The sequence below is a fragment of the Salmo trutta genome, chromosome 17 (genome assembly GCF_901001165.1).
Source record: "Salmo trutta chromosome 17, fSalTru1.1, whole genome shotgun sequence".
NCBI lineage: Eukaryota > Metazoa > Chordata > Actinopteri > Salmoniformes > Salmonidae > Salmo > Salmo trutta.
This window is the reverse complement of record NC_042973.1, coordinates 14,260,188-14,274,002: the sequence shown is the minus strand read 5'-3', so window position 1 is coordinate 14,274,002 and position 13,815 is coordinate 14,260,188. Positions and strand designations below refer to the sequence as shown.

Below are 13,815 nucleotides of genomic sequence, written 5' to 3'. Positions count from 1 at the left end.
ATACATGTGTTTGCTCTCTAGTAAAATGCTTGACCAGCGGGAATGGGATTTTACAGCTATCAATGAGACTGGAGGATGAAATCCAGATCTCTCTCTCTCTCACTCTCTCTCTCTCTCTGGTGTATGTGTCTCTGTGTGTGAAGGAGAGATTTTTCTAAAATCCTAAATACCTAGGCCCTATCATTTCTGTAGTGTGTGTATCATGATTTGCTTGTTCTTTTGATTTATGAAGTGTTACTGACTGGCATTAATTTGACTCAGTGCTTTGGCAACATGGGGCTACTCCTGTGCATTTGTAATCAAAGGAGAGAGAAGGAGAGGGAGTGAGATGCTTGTTAATGTCTGTTTGTGTAATTAATGTAATAGTTTGTAATTAAGGTAACCATGGGTGGAAGAAAGTTAACTTGGCCTTACCCAGACTTCTCAACATCAACATGTTTCAGATGCAAAGAGACCCATAGTATCTAAGAACACAAACCTTTTAGACTGGTTGTGTCTTCAGAATGTTGTCTTCACGGCCAATTGTTTTGTGGGTTTCTCGTTAACCGTGTTAAACATCATCTCTCTCTCTCTCTATCTCTCTTTCCCCCTTCCTCTACCCACCCTTTTCTTCTTTCTACCACCCTTCCTTCACTCCCCTCTCTCCCCCTCTCCCTACCTCTGTTTCTCCCTCCCCTTCTCCCTCTCTTTCTCTCTCTCCCTAACTGTCTTTCTCTCTCCCTACCCTTCTCCCTCTCCCCTCTCTTTCTCTCTCTCTCTCTCTCAATTGTCTCTCTCTTTCTGGCAGGATGTCTGAGGGGCTGTCACAGCAGGAGAGAATCCAGGCTATAGCGGTAAGTGATGAGATCATCATCCCACATGTGTTACACTGTTACACTCTCACCCTCAAAACACTTTCTATACAGTACAATCTACACAGATTGACATACTCCTACATTACTGAGCAGGGAAACGATTGCAGCACCTAATATGCTTGTATACAGTAGTAGATGGAATGGTTTGGGTTTGATGGATTTTATTGGAGATTTCCTCATCCACGTTTCATTTCCGAGGGTGTTCCATGAGCGCATTCATCTTTTGCGGCTTTAATCATTCATTCTTACCAACTGGGAAGGAGAATTAAAACCTTTCATTCCTAAGCCCGTGTCTTTCAGCCCCAAACTCACTCTCTCCTCTCCTCCATCTTGCTCTCCTTCTAACAATCTTTCGCTATGTCTTTATCTGCCCTACACACACACACACACACACACACACACACACACACACACACACACACACACACACACACACACACACACACACACACACACTCAATTATCTTTAAAGATTCTGCCTTATTCTATCTCTGCCTGGATGAGGAGAGAGGTACTCACCTGTCTCTATCTCTGCCTCCATCTCTACCTCCATCTCTCGCTCCCCCTTCCTCTACCCACCCTTTTCCCTCCCCCTCTCCCCCTCTCCCTACCTCTCTTTCTCCCTCCATCTCTCTCTTTCTGTCTCCTTCTCTCATTCTTTCAATTTAATTCATACCCTTTTTAATAATGAGCAAAACCTACAGACAGACCCAGTGCTGCAGACTGCACAGTTTAAATGGGCACTGTAAACAAAAATGCTAACAAACACTCACTTCCAATACAGCCTCGTGCCAATACTCTCAACTCCCCTCCCCTCTCTTTCTATCAGCCCTATGTCTTTCATAACGATAGTAAAATAATTTAGCTTATTCTGCCCACAGGGTAATTGAACCCACTACCGTAGTGTTATAAACTCTGCACTCTAACCAACTGAGCCAGCCATCTTTAACCTTTTATTTAACTAGGCAAGTCAGTGAAGATCAAATTCTTATTTACAATGGCAGCCTACCCTGGGCCAATTGTGCACCACCCCATGGGACTCCCAATCACAGTTGGATGTGATGCAGCCTGGATTTGAACCAGGGACTGCAGTAATGCCTCTAGCACTGAGATGTAGTGTCTTAGACCGCTGCACCACTCGGGAGCCACTCTTCACTGTAGTACTATGGCTGACCCTGTAAAACAACACATACATTTCACTGCACCTATCCAGTGTATGTGACAATAAAACATATACGGTGCATTCGGAAAGTATTCAGACCTCTAGACTTGTTCTACATTTTGTTACATTACAGCCTTACTCTAAAATTTATTAAATTGTTTATTTTTCCTCATCAATCTACACACAATACCCCATAATGACAAATCAAAAACTGATTTTTAGAAATGTATGCAAATGTATAAAATAAAAAAAACAGATATAAGTATTCAGACCCTTTACTCAGTACTTTGTTGAAGCACCTTTGGCAGTGATTACAGCCTTGAGTCTTCTTGGGTATGACACTACAAACTTGGCACACCTGTATTTGGGGAGTTTCTCCCATTCTTCTCTGCAGATCCTTTCAAGCTCTGTCAGGTTGGATGGGGAGCGTTGCTGCACAGTTATTTTCAGGTCTCCCCAGAGATTTTTGATCGGGTTCAAATCCGGGCTCTGGCTGGGCCACTCAAGGACATTCAGAGATTTGTCCCCAAGCCACTCCTGCGTTGTTCTTGGCTTTGTGCTTAGGGCCGTTGTCCTGTTGGAAGGTGAATCTTTGCCCAAGTCTGAAGTGATGAGTGCTTTGGAGTAGGTTTTCATCAAGGATCTCTCTGTACTTTGCGTCGTTCATCTTTCCCTCGATCCTGACTAGTCTCCCAGTCCCTGCCGCTGAAAAATCATGGGCATTAATATGGAGTTGGTCCCCCCTTTACTGCTATTACAGCCTCCACTATTCTGGGATGGCTTTCCACTAGATGTTGGAACATTGCTACAGGGACTTGCTTCCATTCAGCCACAAGAGCATCGGTGAGGTTGGGCACTGATGTTGGGCGATTAGGCCTGGCTCGCAGTCGGCATTCCAATTCATCCCAAAGGTGTTCGATGGAGTTGAGGTCAGGGCTCTATGCAGGCCAGTCAAGTTCTTCTACACCGGTATCAACCAACCGTTTTTCTGTATGGACCTCGCTTTGTGCACGGGGCATGCTGAAACAGGAAAGGGCCTTCCCCAAACTGTTGCCACAAAGTTGGAAGCACAGAATCGTCTACGTTGTAGCGTTAAGATTCAGCACTCGGCGGTCCCATTCTGTGAGCTTGTGTGGCCTATCACTTCGTGGCTGAGCCGTTGTTGCTCCTAGACATTTCCACTTTACAGTAACAGCAGAAATTTGACCAACTGACTTGTTGGAAAGATGGCATCCATCATAAGATGGCTTCCTATGACGGTGCAACGTTGAAAGTCACTAAGCTCTTTAGTAAGGCCATTATACTGCAAATGTTTTACTATGGAGATTGCATGGCTGTGTGCTCGAGTTTATACACTTGTTAGCAACGAGTGTGGCTGAAGTAGCCGAATCCCCCAGAGACTTTCAAAACGGGCCAAAATAGATTTGAAAGGTACAGAGTAGCTTCAGGCTTAAACTTGAAAAATGTGGCATTTCAAGTTAATACACTGATTTACTCTATGGGTGATGAAGCCGAGGATATATTAAATCCTTCACCTTTGGCTGAGGAAGAGAAACGTAACTACAGTGCCATTAAGACTGTTTTGAAATGCATTTCCTATGGCTAGGTTTATAGAGCTAGGTTTAATGTGGGCAAACAGGAGCAGAGTGAAACCGCTTTATCACAGCTTTTCACAAGCTTGCGGAACATTATCATTTTGGCTCACTCAGGGAAGAACTGATCTGAGATCGGATTGTAGCGTGAATAAGAAATATCTCACTTTCTGAAAAGTTACAGTTGGATTCCTAGCTTACCTTGTCAAAAGCTATGCAGTGGCAGCTCTATGCAGAATGAAGAGAGGGAGGAAATACATGCATTTTCATACTGTGCTAAAAAAAACTGAGGGGAACAGAGACAGAGACAGATGTGGAGAAAACAATCACACACAGGGCCAGTTTATCCAACACAGAGCAAAGATGGAAAGAACGAGGCGTTGGCTATCACATTGGCATGTGAAAGGCTCAGCCAATAACTTATTACCTTACCCCCCCCCCCCACCCCCCAGTGCCCCCCCACCCCCAATGTTACCCTGCTCCCCAGGGTTCCCCCACCCCCCAGTGTCCCCCACCTCCCAGTGTCCCCCACCCCCCAGTGTCCCCCCACCCCCAATAGGCTGATAGTTTCAACCATATTGCTCACACCTATCCAATTATTCTCTGATCAACAATTGCCTGGGTTAAGGGGCAAGTGGATTGTCTTTGATTGGGTTTTAGTTGGCAGGCTTGTGAATTGTATTTCTATGGCTTGGCACTGGCTTGGCACTGGCTTGGAGCTGGCTTGGAGCTGGCTTGGAGCTGGCTTGGAGCTGGCTTGGAGCTGGCTTGGAGCTGGCTTGGAGCTGCCTTGGAGCTGCCTTGGAGCTGCCTTGGAGCTGGCTTGGAGCTGGCTTGGAGCTGGCTTGGAGCTGGCTTGGAGCTGGCTTGTCGGGAGACAGAGCAGAGAGGAAGTCATGGAGAGTATGGCCAGATCTTTTAAACATAATACCCTGCCACCAGTTGCGATTGGTGCTGTTTAAATTTAAGGAAGATACATTGTTTTATGAAAACAGCCTTATTTCTATTACAGCATGTTGGATGACTGTCATTCATATTCCATTCACTCAGTTCAATGTAACATCGATAGGTTTAGGCTACTACATGATACTCACATTTTCCCTGTACCCATCATGAGGTTGTTAGAACCAAGCCTATGAATTAAAGTTCCTCTGTCCAGTGTCTGTGTTATTTTGCCCATCTTAATCTTTTATTTTTATTGGCCAGTCTGACATATTGCTTTTTCTTTGCAACTCTGCCTAGAAGGCCAGCATCCCGGAGTCGCCTCTTCACTGTTGACGTTGAGACTGGTGTTTTGCGGGTACTATTTAATGAAGCTGCAAGTTGAAGACTTGTGAGGCATCTGTTTCTCAAACTAGACACTCTAATGTACTTGTCCTCTTGCTCAGTTGTGCACCGGGGCCTCCCACTCCTCTTTCTATTCTGGTTAGCGCCAGTTTGCGCTGTTCTGTTGTATGAGATCTTCAGTTTCTTGGCAATTTCTCTTGTATCGCAGAACCTTTAAATGTTTGAATCCGTCTTGATGTTATATGATTGGTGGATTCAAATAAAGTATTTAAAATGTGTTGGGACGTTGAATATAAGGACTTGAATAAGTCCAAGTCATCTTGGGGCATAAGAGAGTCACGCCATGTATTCCTATAGCCTCAAGTAAAACATTTCTATCCAGTAAACCTGTATACTCAACATAGAGCACATATTGATTTAGATTAGTCACCTTATCCAGCACTGTATGAAGTTCAGCCTAGAATGCCCTTTCAAACAACTATTTCATGTCAAAATACCAAGCGTGAAGGAGGGACACTGTGACACAGCACATGCCAAAGTATGTAATTGTTGAACAGGACAGCTCTTTAGGAGGAGAGTGTCTATGGTTTCCTCTGTACTTGCTAGAGTGGAATGGCCTAGTAAATCATCTCTGTAGTTGGCCACTACAGCCACAGGGTCTGTGTCAGGACTGTAGCTCTTCTAACAGTGTGGACCTTTCATTTCTCTATTACTATGACCTGTGGTAGATTGTATTTACTGAGGAGATTGAATGGACAGTCTGGACAGTAGCCTCTCTGTAAATACACACGAGAATAAAAAGTACTCTTGTATATTTCTGTACACACTTGAATATGGTTAGTACTGGTGTTTAGTAGATGAAAGTTTGAGTTTTTAAGTTTTTATTCCAGCTGAGGAGTCCAAGACACAAACAAATGAGGCCAAATATCAGTTGCACTGGGCATTTAGTGCCGTAATGGACCATTCTCTGATTACTCACTGTTATGTCACTGTTTACTAGAAAACGGAGACGATCCTAGTGTTGCTGGCACTATGCCCCAATCCACTGAGCAACAGGAACCTACAGGGGTAGAACAGGTTGCCAATGTTTCTTAGGGTGATCATATCATCTCTACTCTGCCCATGCTTCCTCTTTACCTTGACTGTCTTCCCTCAAACTGACCGTCTTCTACCCTGATAATGACAGTGTTTTCCCTATGCACCAACAGGAGAAGAGGAAGAGGCAGACAGAGATCGAGAACAAGAAGAGGCAGCTGGAAGATGACAGGAGACAGCTTTCACATCTCAAGGTAAGAAGGGCGCCCGGGGACATGATTGGACACTGGGGGAAGGGAGGCACTGAGGGGTGGGGGACACTGGGGGGTGGGGGACACTGGGAGGTGTGGGGACACTGAGGGGGACTGGGGACACTGAGGGGGACTGGGGAGACACTGAGTGGTGGGGGGACAAGGGGGAACTGGGGGTTGGGGGAAGCTGGGGGGGACACTGAGGGGTGGGGAGACACTGGGGGTTGAGGGGACACTGAGGAAGCACACTGGGGGGAGGGACAGTTATGTGGGCATCACATTACAATGGAATTGAGTGCAGGAGCATTGAAAAGTTCAGTTTTATTTTAACTCTGGAAAACAAATGTCTTGGTCGTCTATCTCTACCTCTTGTATCACTTAAATATCAGAGAGTCATGCTCTGATACGTCATGCTCTGGTACGCTACGCTCTGGTACGTCATGCTCTGATACGTCATGCTCTGGTACTTCATGCTCTGGTACGCTACGCTCTGGTACGTCATGCTCTGATACGTCATGCTCTGGTACTTCATGCTCTGATACGTCATGCTCTGGTACGTCATGCTCATGTACTTCATGCTCTGGTACGCTACGCTCTGGTACGTCACGCTCTGGTACATCACGCTCTGGTACGTCACGCTCTGGTACATCACGCTCTGGTACGTCATGCTCTGGTACGTCATGCTCTGGTACGTCATGCTCTGGTACGTCATGCTCTGGTACGTCATGCTCTGGTACGTCATGCTCTGGTACGTCATGCTCTGGTACGTCATGCTCTGGTACTTCATGCTCTGGTACGTCATGCTCTGGTACGTCATGCTCTGGTACGTCATGCTCTGGTACGTCATGCTTTGGTACGTCATGCTCTGGTACGTCATGCTCTGGTACGTCATGCTCTGGTTCCTCACGCTCTGGTACGTCATGCTCTGGTACTTCATGCTCTGGTACGTCATGCTCTGGTACGCTACGCTCTGGTACGTCATGCTCTGGTACGTCATGCTCTGGTACGTCACGCTCTGGTACGTCACGCTCTGGTACGCTACGCTCTGGTACGTCATGCTCTGGTACGTCATGCTCTGATACGTCATGCTCTGGTACGTCATGCTCTGGTTCCTCACGCTCTGGTACGTCATGCTCTGGTACTTCATGCTCTGGTACGTCATGCTCTGGTACGTCATGCTCTGGTACGTCATGCTCTGGTACGCTCTGGTAAGGCTATTCAGACATTTTAATGAGGTCTGGGTTTTTAATGAACTTGAGGTCCAATAGCTGAAATTGCATTGAGTGTGATGGTTTCCTACACCCTTTCTTTTTAATATGTTGTTTATTTATGAGTGCTGTGTTGATGCATCAGATTTTAGTGGGGTCGTTAACCGTGCCAGTAGGGCCTGGCAGGAACTGGGCATCAAGTCCTAAAAGTCTAGAGGGGTAGAGGGGAGTCCCTATAGACTAGGCATAGCAGGAGAGGCATAGCAGGAGAGGCATAGCAGGAGAGGCATAGCAGGAGAGGCATAGCAGGAGAGGCATAGCAGGAGAGGCATAGCAGGAGAGGCATAGCAGGAGAGCCATAGCAGGAGAGCCATAGCAGGAGAGGCATAGCAGGAGAGCCATAGCAGGAGAGGCATAGCAGGAGAGCCATAGCAGGAGAGCCATAGCAGGAGAGCCATAGCAGGAGAGCCATAGCAGGAGAGCCATAGCAGGAGAGGCATAGCAGGAGAGCCATAGCAGGAGAGCACTCTGAGATCTTGAAGGACTTGGCTGGGGCTGCTGGAATTGAACTCGTGCGCTGGGCATCAGTAAAGGGTGTATGTGTGTGTGCACGCGTGTGTGTGTGTTTGCATAAGCGTACGTGTGCATGTGTGTGCATGTGTGTGCGTGTGTGCATGCATATGTGCGCGTGTGTTTGTTTGTTTGTGTGTGTCTGTGTGTGAATGTGTTTATTCAAGGGTCCTGAAGGCACATGGCTGGACAGAGGAAGCTCTATGCTCAGACAGCGGAAGAAGAATAAAAATACCTAAAAGTTTGGCTAAAAGGACATCCTGTTTTGGGGCAGGAAAAAGACACACTTCCCCTGCTAAATATGCAGCGCATTGTCTTGTCCTGCTTTACTTTCAGCTACTTTAGCTGCATTCTTGTATTTTGGAAATTTGGTTTGGCGTCGTCGCTTTTGCTTGCATTGCTTTTTGCTTTTATTCAGTTTCTTATACTGAAGTTTGTGGCCTCTGAAACATTTAAACATACACTTTCATCTTTTTACAATTACCATTCACTTCAGTTATAATTCACTTTTTGAAACAACAAGAGTAAACCCTTTTAGTAGATTGACTTGAACCAATCTCCATATTGGATTCTACTACTGTTCTATTTTCTTCTGTTTGTTTGTCCAATGGATGGATTGAGCATGAATGGATAGTAAAGCAGGACTCCACATATGATGCATCCCTAATGGCAAGCAATTCCCTAAATAGTGCACTACTTTTAACCAGGGCCCATTTTGGGAATAGCGTGTCATTTGGGCCGCATACATAGCCATTAGTGAGGCAGCTAATACAGCTATCCCAACGCAAGCAGAGAGGAGCCAGCCGGCCAGCCAGAGAGAGATAAGATCCAAAAACTGGATTCAGTAGCCGTTTCCATGGAGATCAACTGCCCAGTCAGCAGGCACACTGAACACAGAGAGAGAGAGAGAGAGAGAATATACATAGATAGAAAAAGAGATAAATATACAACCTGTTTATTTATTTTACCTTTCATACTTCAACTATTTGCACATTCTTACAACACTGTACATAGCCAATAATATAACATTTTAAATGTCTATATTCTTTTAACATTTTGTTAAAAGTGTAATGTTTACTGTGTAATGTTGGCAATGTAAATATATGTTTCCCATGCTAATAAACCCTTTAAATTGAAATTGAATTGAGAGAAAGAGAGGGGATATAAATAGAGAGAGAGAGAGAGAGAGAGAGGCAGGAAGCTGAATGTTGAGTGAATACAGACCAGTATGGCTGACCAATAGCAGTGTGTTGCCTGTGCAGTTGGCTAGGTGCCCTGTATCATTCTACACCCCTACCTTTGACAAACCCAGTCAAATGATTTGACAGCACACACTAACCCCGCCCATGATAATATCTTTGAATCCTCATTGGTCCTCTCGATAAATGTGAAATAAAATAATAATTATAATAACATATGCCATTTAGCAGATGCTTTTATCATGCTTTCACACATTTTACATGCTCTACCAACTGAGCTACAGAGGCCCAATGCCTAACAGTCAGTGTAGAAATAGAACCACTGATTACATTGATACAAGTATTGGAATATAAAAACTACACAAACATACAAATCGGACACATCCAAAGACAATTGCTAAATAGTGATGACTTGTGTGTATGGTGTAATGTTTGGTCCCCTCTCTTGAGAGCATGTTCCTGACCGTGTATTAGAATGTTGTTGTAGCCAGGCTCTGCTGGTTCCCTTGTTAAGAAAGGTCAATCTGCTGATTAAAGGAAGGGACTGGTCCCCGGAAACCACTCAAGGACACTAATAGTCAGGGGAGTGGGCCACCGAACGGCAATGACACATCAGGATAAACACACACACACACACACACACACACACACACACACACACACACACACACACACTGTCCAAATAGAGGGCTAAGAACTCCGTTCTTTATCAATCTGTACTCTGAAAATACATTATTGATTTGTCATTCTGTGGTCAATGAAATGGATGAAGAAGCAATTGTTCAAATCCAAATCAAATGTTATTGGTCACATACACGTGTTTAGCAGATGTTATTGCAGGTGTAGCAAAATGCTTGTGCTTCTAGCTCTGACAGTGCAGTAATATCTAACAAGTAATATCTAACAGTTTCACAACATATACCCAAAATACACGTATATCTAAGTAAGGAATGGATTAAGAATACAGTGGGGGAAAAAAGTATTTGATCCCCTGCTGATTTTGTACGTTTGCCCACTTACAAAGAAATGATCAGTCTATAATTTTAATAGTAGGTTTATTTGAACAGTGAAAGACAGAATAACAACAAAAAAATCCAGAAAAACACATGTCAAAAATGTTATAAATTGATTTGCATTTTAATGAGGGAAATAAGTATTTGACCCCTCTGCAAAACATGACTTAGTACTTGGTGGCAAAACCCTTGTTGGCAATCACAGAGGTCAGACGTTTTTTGTAGTTGGCCACCAGGTTTGCACACATCTCAGGAGGGATTTTGTCCCACTCCTCTTTGCAGATCTTCTCCAAGTCATTAAGGTTTCGAGGCTGACGTTTGGCAACTCGAACCTTCAGCTCCCTCCACAGATTTTCTATGGGATTAAGGTCTGGAGACTGGCTAGGCCACTCCAGGACCTTAATGTGCTTCTTCTTGAGCCACTTCTTTGTTGCCTTGGACGTGTGTTTTGGGTCATTGTCATGCTGGAATACCCATCCATGACCCATTTTCAATGCCCTGGCTGAGGGAAGGAGGTTCTCACCCAAGATTTGACGGTACATGGCCCCGTCCATCGTCTCTTTGATGCGGTGAAGTTGTCCTGTCCCCTTAGCAGAAAAACATCCCTAAAGCATAATGTTTCCACCTCCATGTTTGACCGTGGGGATGGTGTTCTTGGGGTCATAGGCAGCATTCCTCCTCCTCCAAACACGGCGAGTTGAGTTGATGCCAAAGAGCTCCATTTTGGTCTCATCTGACCACAACACTTTCACCAGTTGTCCTCTGAATCATTTAGATGTTCATTGGCAAACTTCAGACGGGCATGTATATGTATTCCTCAGCAGGGGGACCTTGCGGGTGCTGCAGGATTTCAGTCCTTCACGGCGTAGTGTGTTACCAATTGTTTTCTTGGTGACTATGGTCCCAGCTGCCTTGAGATCATTGACAAGATCCTCCCATGTAGTTCTGGGCTGATTCCTCACTGTTCTCATGATCATTGCAACTCCACAAGGTGAGATCTTGCATGCCGAGGGATATTGACAGTTCTTTTGTGTTTCTTCCATTTGCGAATAATCACACCAAATGTTGTCACCTTCTCACCAAGCTGCTTGGCGATGGTCTTGTAGCCCATTCCAGCCTTGTGTAGGTCTACAATCTTGTCCCTGACATCCTTGGAGAGCTCTTTGGTCTTGGCCACGGTGGAGAGTTTGGAATCTGATTGATTGATTGGTTCTGTGGACAGGAGCCAGAAATCTTTCTGATTGAGAGGGGGTCAAATACTTATTTCCGTCATTAAAATGCAAATCAATTTATAACATTTTTGACATTCGTTTTTCTCGATATTTTTGTTGTTATTCTGTCTCTCACTCTTCAAATAAACCTAACATTAAAATTATAGACTGATAATTTCTTTGTCAGTGGGCAAACATACAAAATCAGCAGGGGATCAAATACTTTTCCCCCCACTGTATATACATATATGTCAGAGCAGCATTGGACTAAGATACAGTGGCTTAGTATAGAATACAGTATATACATATGAGATGGGTGATGCACTATTTACACACAATTAAAGGGACTAAGATACCGTAGAATAGTATAGAGTACAGTTTATACATATGAGATGAGTAATGCAGGATAGAGACATTATTAAAGTGGCTCGTGTTTCATTTCCTTAAAGTGGCCAGTGATTCCTAATCTATGTCTATAGTCAGCAGCCTCTGATGTGCTGGAGATGGCTGTTTAACAGTCAGTGGTGTAGTATAGAATACAATACAGTATATACTTATGAAATGGGCGATGCAATATTTTAACACAATTTAAAGTGACTAAGATACTGTAGAATAGTGTGGAGTGCAGTTTATACATATGAGATGAGTAATGCTAGATACGGAAACATTATTAAAGTGGCTCGTGATCCATTTCTAAAAGTGGCCAGTGATTCCTAATCTGTGTCTATAGGCAGCCGCTTCTGATGTCCTAGTGATTGCTGTTTAGCAGTCTGATGGCCTTGAGATAGAAGCTGTTTTTCAGTCTCTCGGTCCCAGCTTTGATGCACCTGTACTGACCTGGGATGTGTACAGTATAGACTATTGGTCGTGAGGATGGACAACAGGGCTGCGAAAGGTCAATGCTCTCCCAACTCAATCAGTCCATGAAACGGACTGAAATTCAACTCAATTTGCATTGGCCCATTATTGTCGATAAAGATACTTTCGATTTCTTAATTGAATTTCAATCCGTTTTCTCAGTTGAGTAATACAAATAGAAATGGCCCCTGTTGGACACAGGAAGTATGGTAGCAAAACAGGAAAGGATGTGCCTTTGGGACTCACAGTACCACAAAATGCAGCTTGTTCCTTATAGTTATAGTTTTCTGTCAGTTTCAGTTCAGTTCAACTCCTGCTTATTTCCCAATAGTCCATTTGGAAATATGACAAGGATATTGAGAAGCTATTACAGTGTCTTGCACATAACTTTGCTCTTCTGATCATGTTTGATTTGTAGAAAAAAGTATAATGTGAAGCTAACTGTGCCCCTGATATGATCTTTTACAAATTAATGAAACAATATTTTCACTGAACGTCCCAGTTGGAGTGTAAGTGTATGTGTACCGTATCTGTGCGTGGCAGTATGCACATGTGTGTGTGTGTGTGTGTGTCTATGAGTATGCACACATCTACTGTATGTGTGTTCCTTGTTTAAGGGGCATCCTGCTCCGCTGGAACAATGGCTCAAACACAGGTCACACGTGCGGGATCGGCTGGGGCTGTCCTCTTGCATCCGCCGGGGAGATGGTGTGTGTGTGTGTGTGTGTGTGCGTGCGTGCGTGGAAGGGTGTGAACAAGCGATGATGTCACCCAATCATAGAGCTCACCAGGGGAGGGGCAGGGAGAGAGGGATGAGAGAGAGAAAGGGAGAGGAGAAAGAAGGGGAGAAAGGACAAGAAGAGAGTGTATAGACATTAGAGAGGTGGAGTAGAGAGGATTGTGACAGCAGATTTTCTCTCCTTGTGTCATCAAAGAGAGGTGGCAGGGATATAGAAACTGATCATGACAGGAGTTCTCTTTACACATAAATACATAATGGTTGGTACGCACCAAGACTAGAAAATGAAATGTATTAACACAGACAGAGCCTGAGCGAGGGAGAGAGGTATATCCCATTAAAATGAAATATCTGAGAGAGAGAGAGAGAGAGAGAGAGAGAGAGAGAGAGAGAGAGAGAGAGAGAGAGAGAGAGAGAGAGAGAGAGAGAGAGAGAGAGAGAGAGAGAGAGAGAGAGAGAGAGAGAGAGAGAGAGAGAGAGAGAGAGAGAGAGAGAGAGAGAGAGAGAGAGAGAGAGAGAGAGAGAGAGAGAGAGAGAGAGAGAGAGAGAGAGAGAGAGAGAGAGAGAGAGAGAGAGAGAGAGAGAGAGAGAGAGAGAGAGAGAGAGAGAGAGAGAGAGAGAGAGAGAGAGAGAGAGAGAGAGAGAGAGAGATGTGCTGTAGCTGAATATGTGAAATGCACCAGGTGGCATCTTCAAAGATGTGATATGTGCCATCTGTCAGTGGCCTGCTGAACACTGTGAGGTCACTAGAGTAGCATGCAGGAAACCCTTCACTTTACTGGATGGCAGCTAAACAACACACTTTGATTTTATTAGCCGAAGCACATGATCTGCCT

The 13,815-nt window shown here is 44.5% G+C and overlaps 1 protein-coding gene across 3 annotated transcripts in view; it reads left to right on the top strand.

Annotated features, from left to right (window-relative positions):
• LOC115151651 (paralemmin-1) overlaps positions 1-13,815 on the top strand; it is a 76,274-nt gene that overhangs the window by 32,822 nt on the left and 29,637 nt on the right. For all 3 annotated transcript variants that reach the window (XM_029695766.1, XM_029695767.1, XM_029695769.1), the window contains exons 2-3: positions 788-833; positions 6,104-6,184. In XM_029695766.1, the coding sequence (XP_029551626.1) occupies positions 788-833; positions 6,104-6,184 (127 nt within the window). The remainder of the gene's footprint in view (positions 1-787; positions 834-6,103; positions 6,185-13,815) is intronic.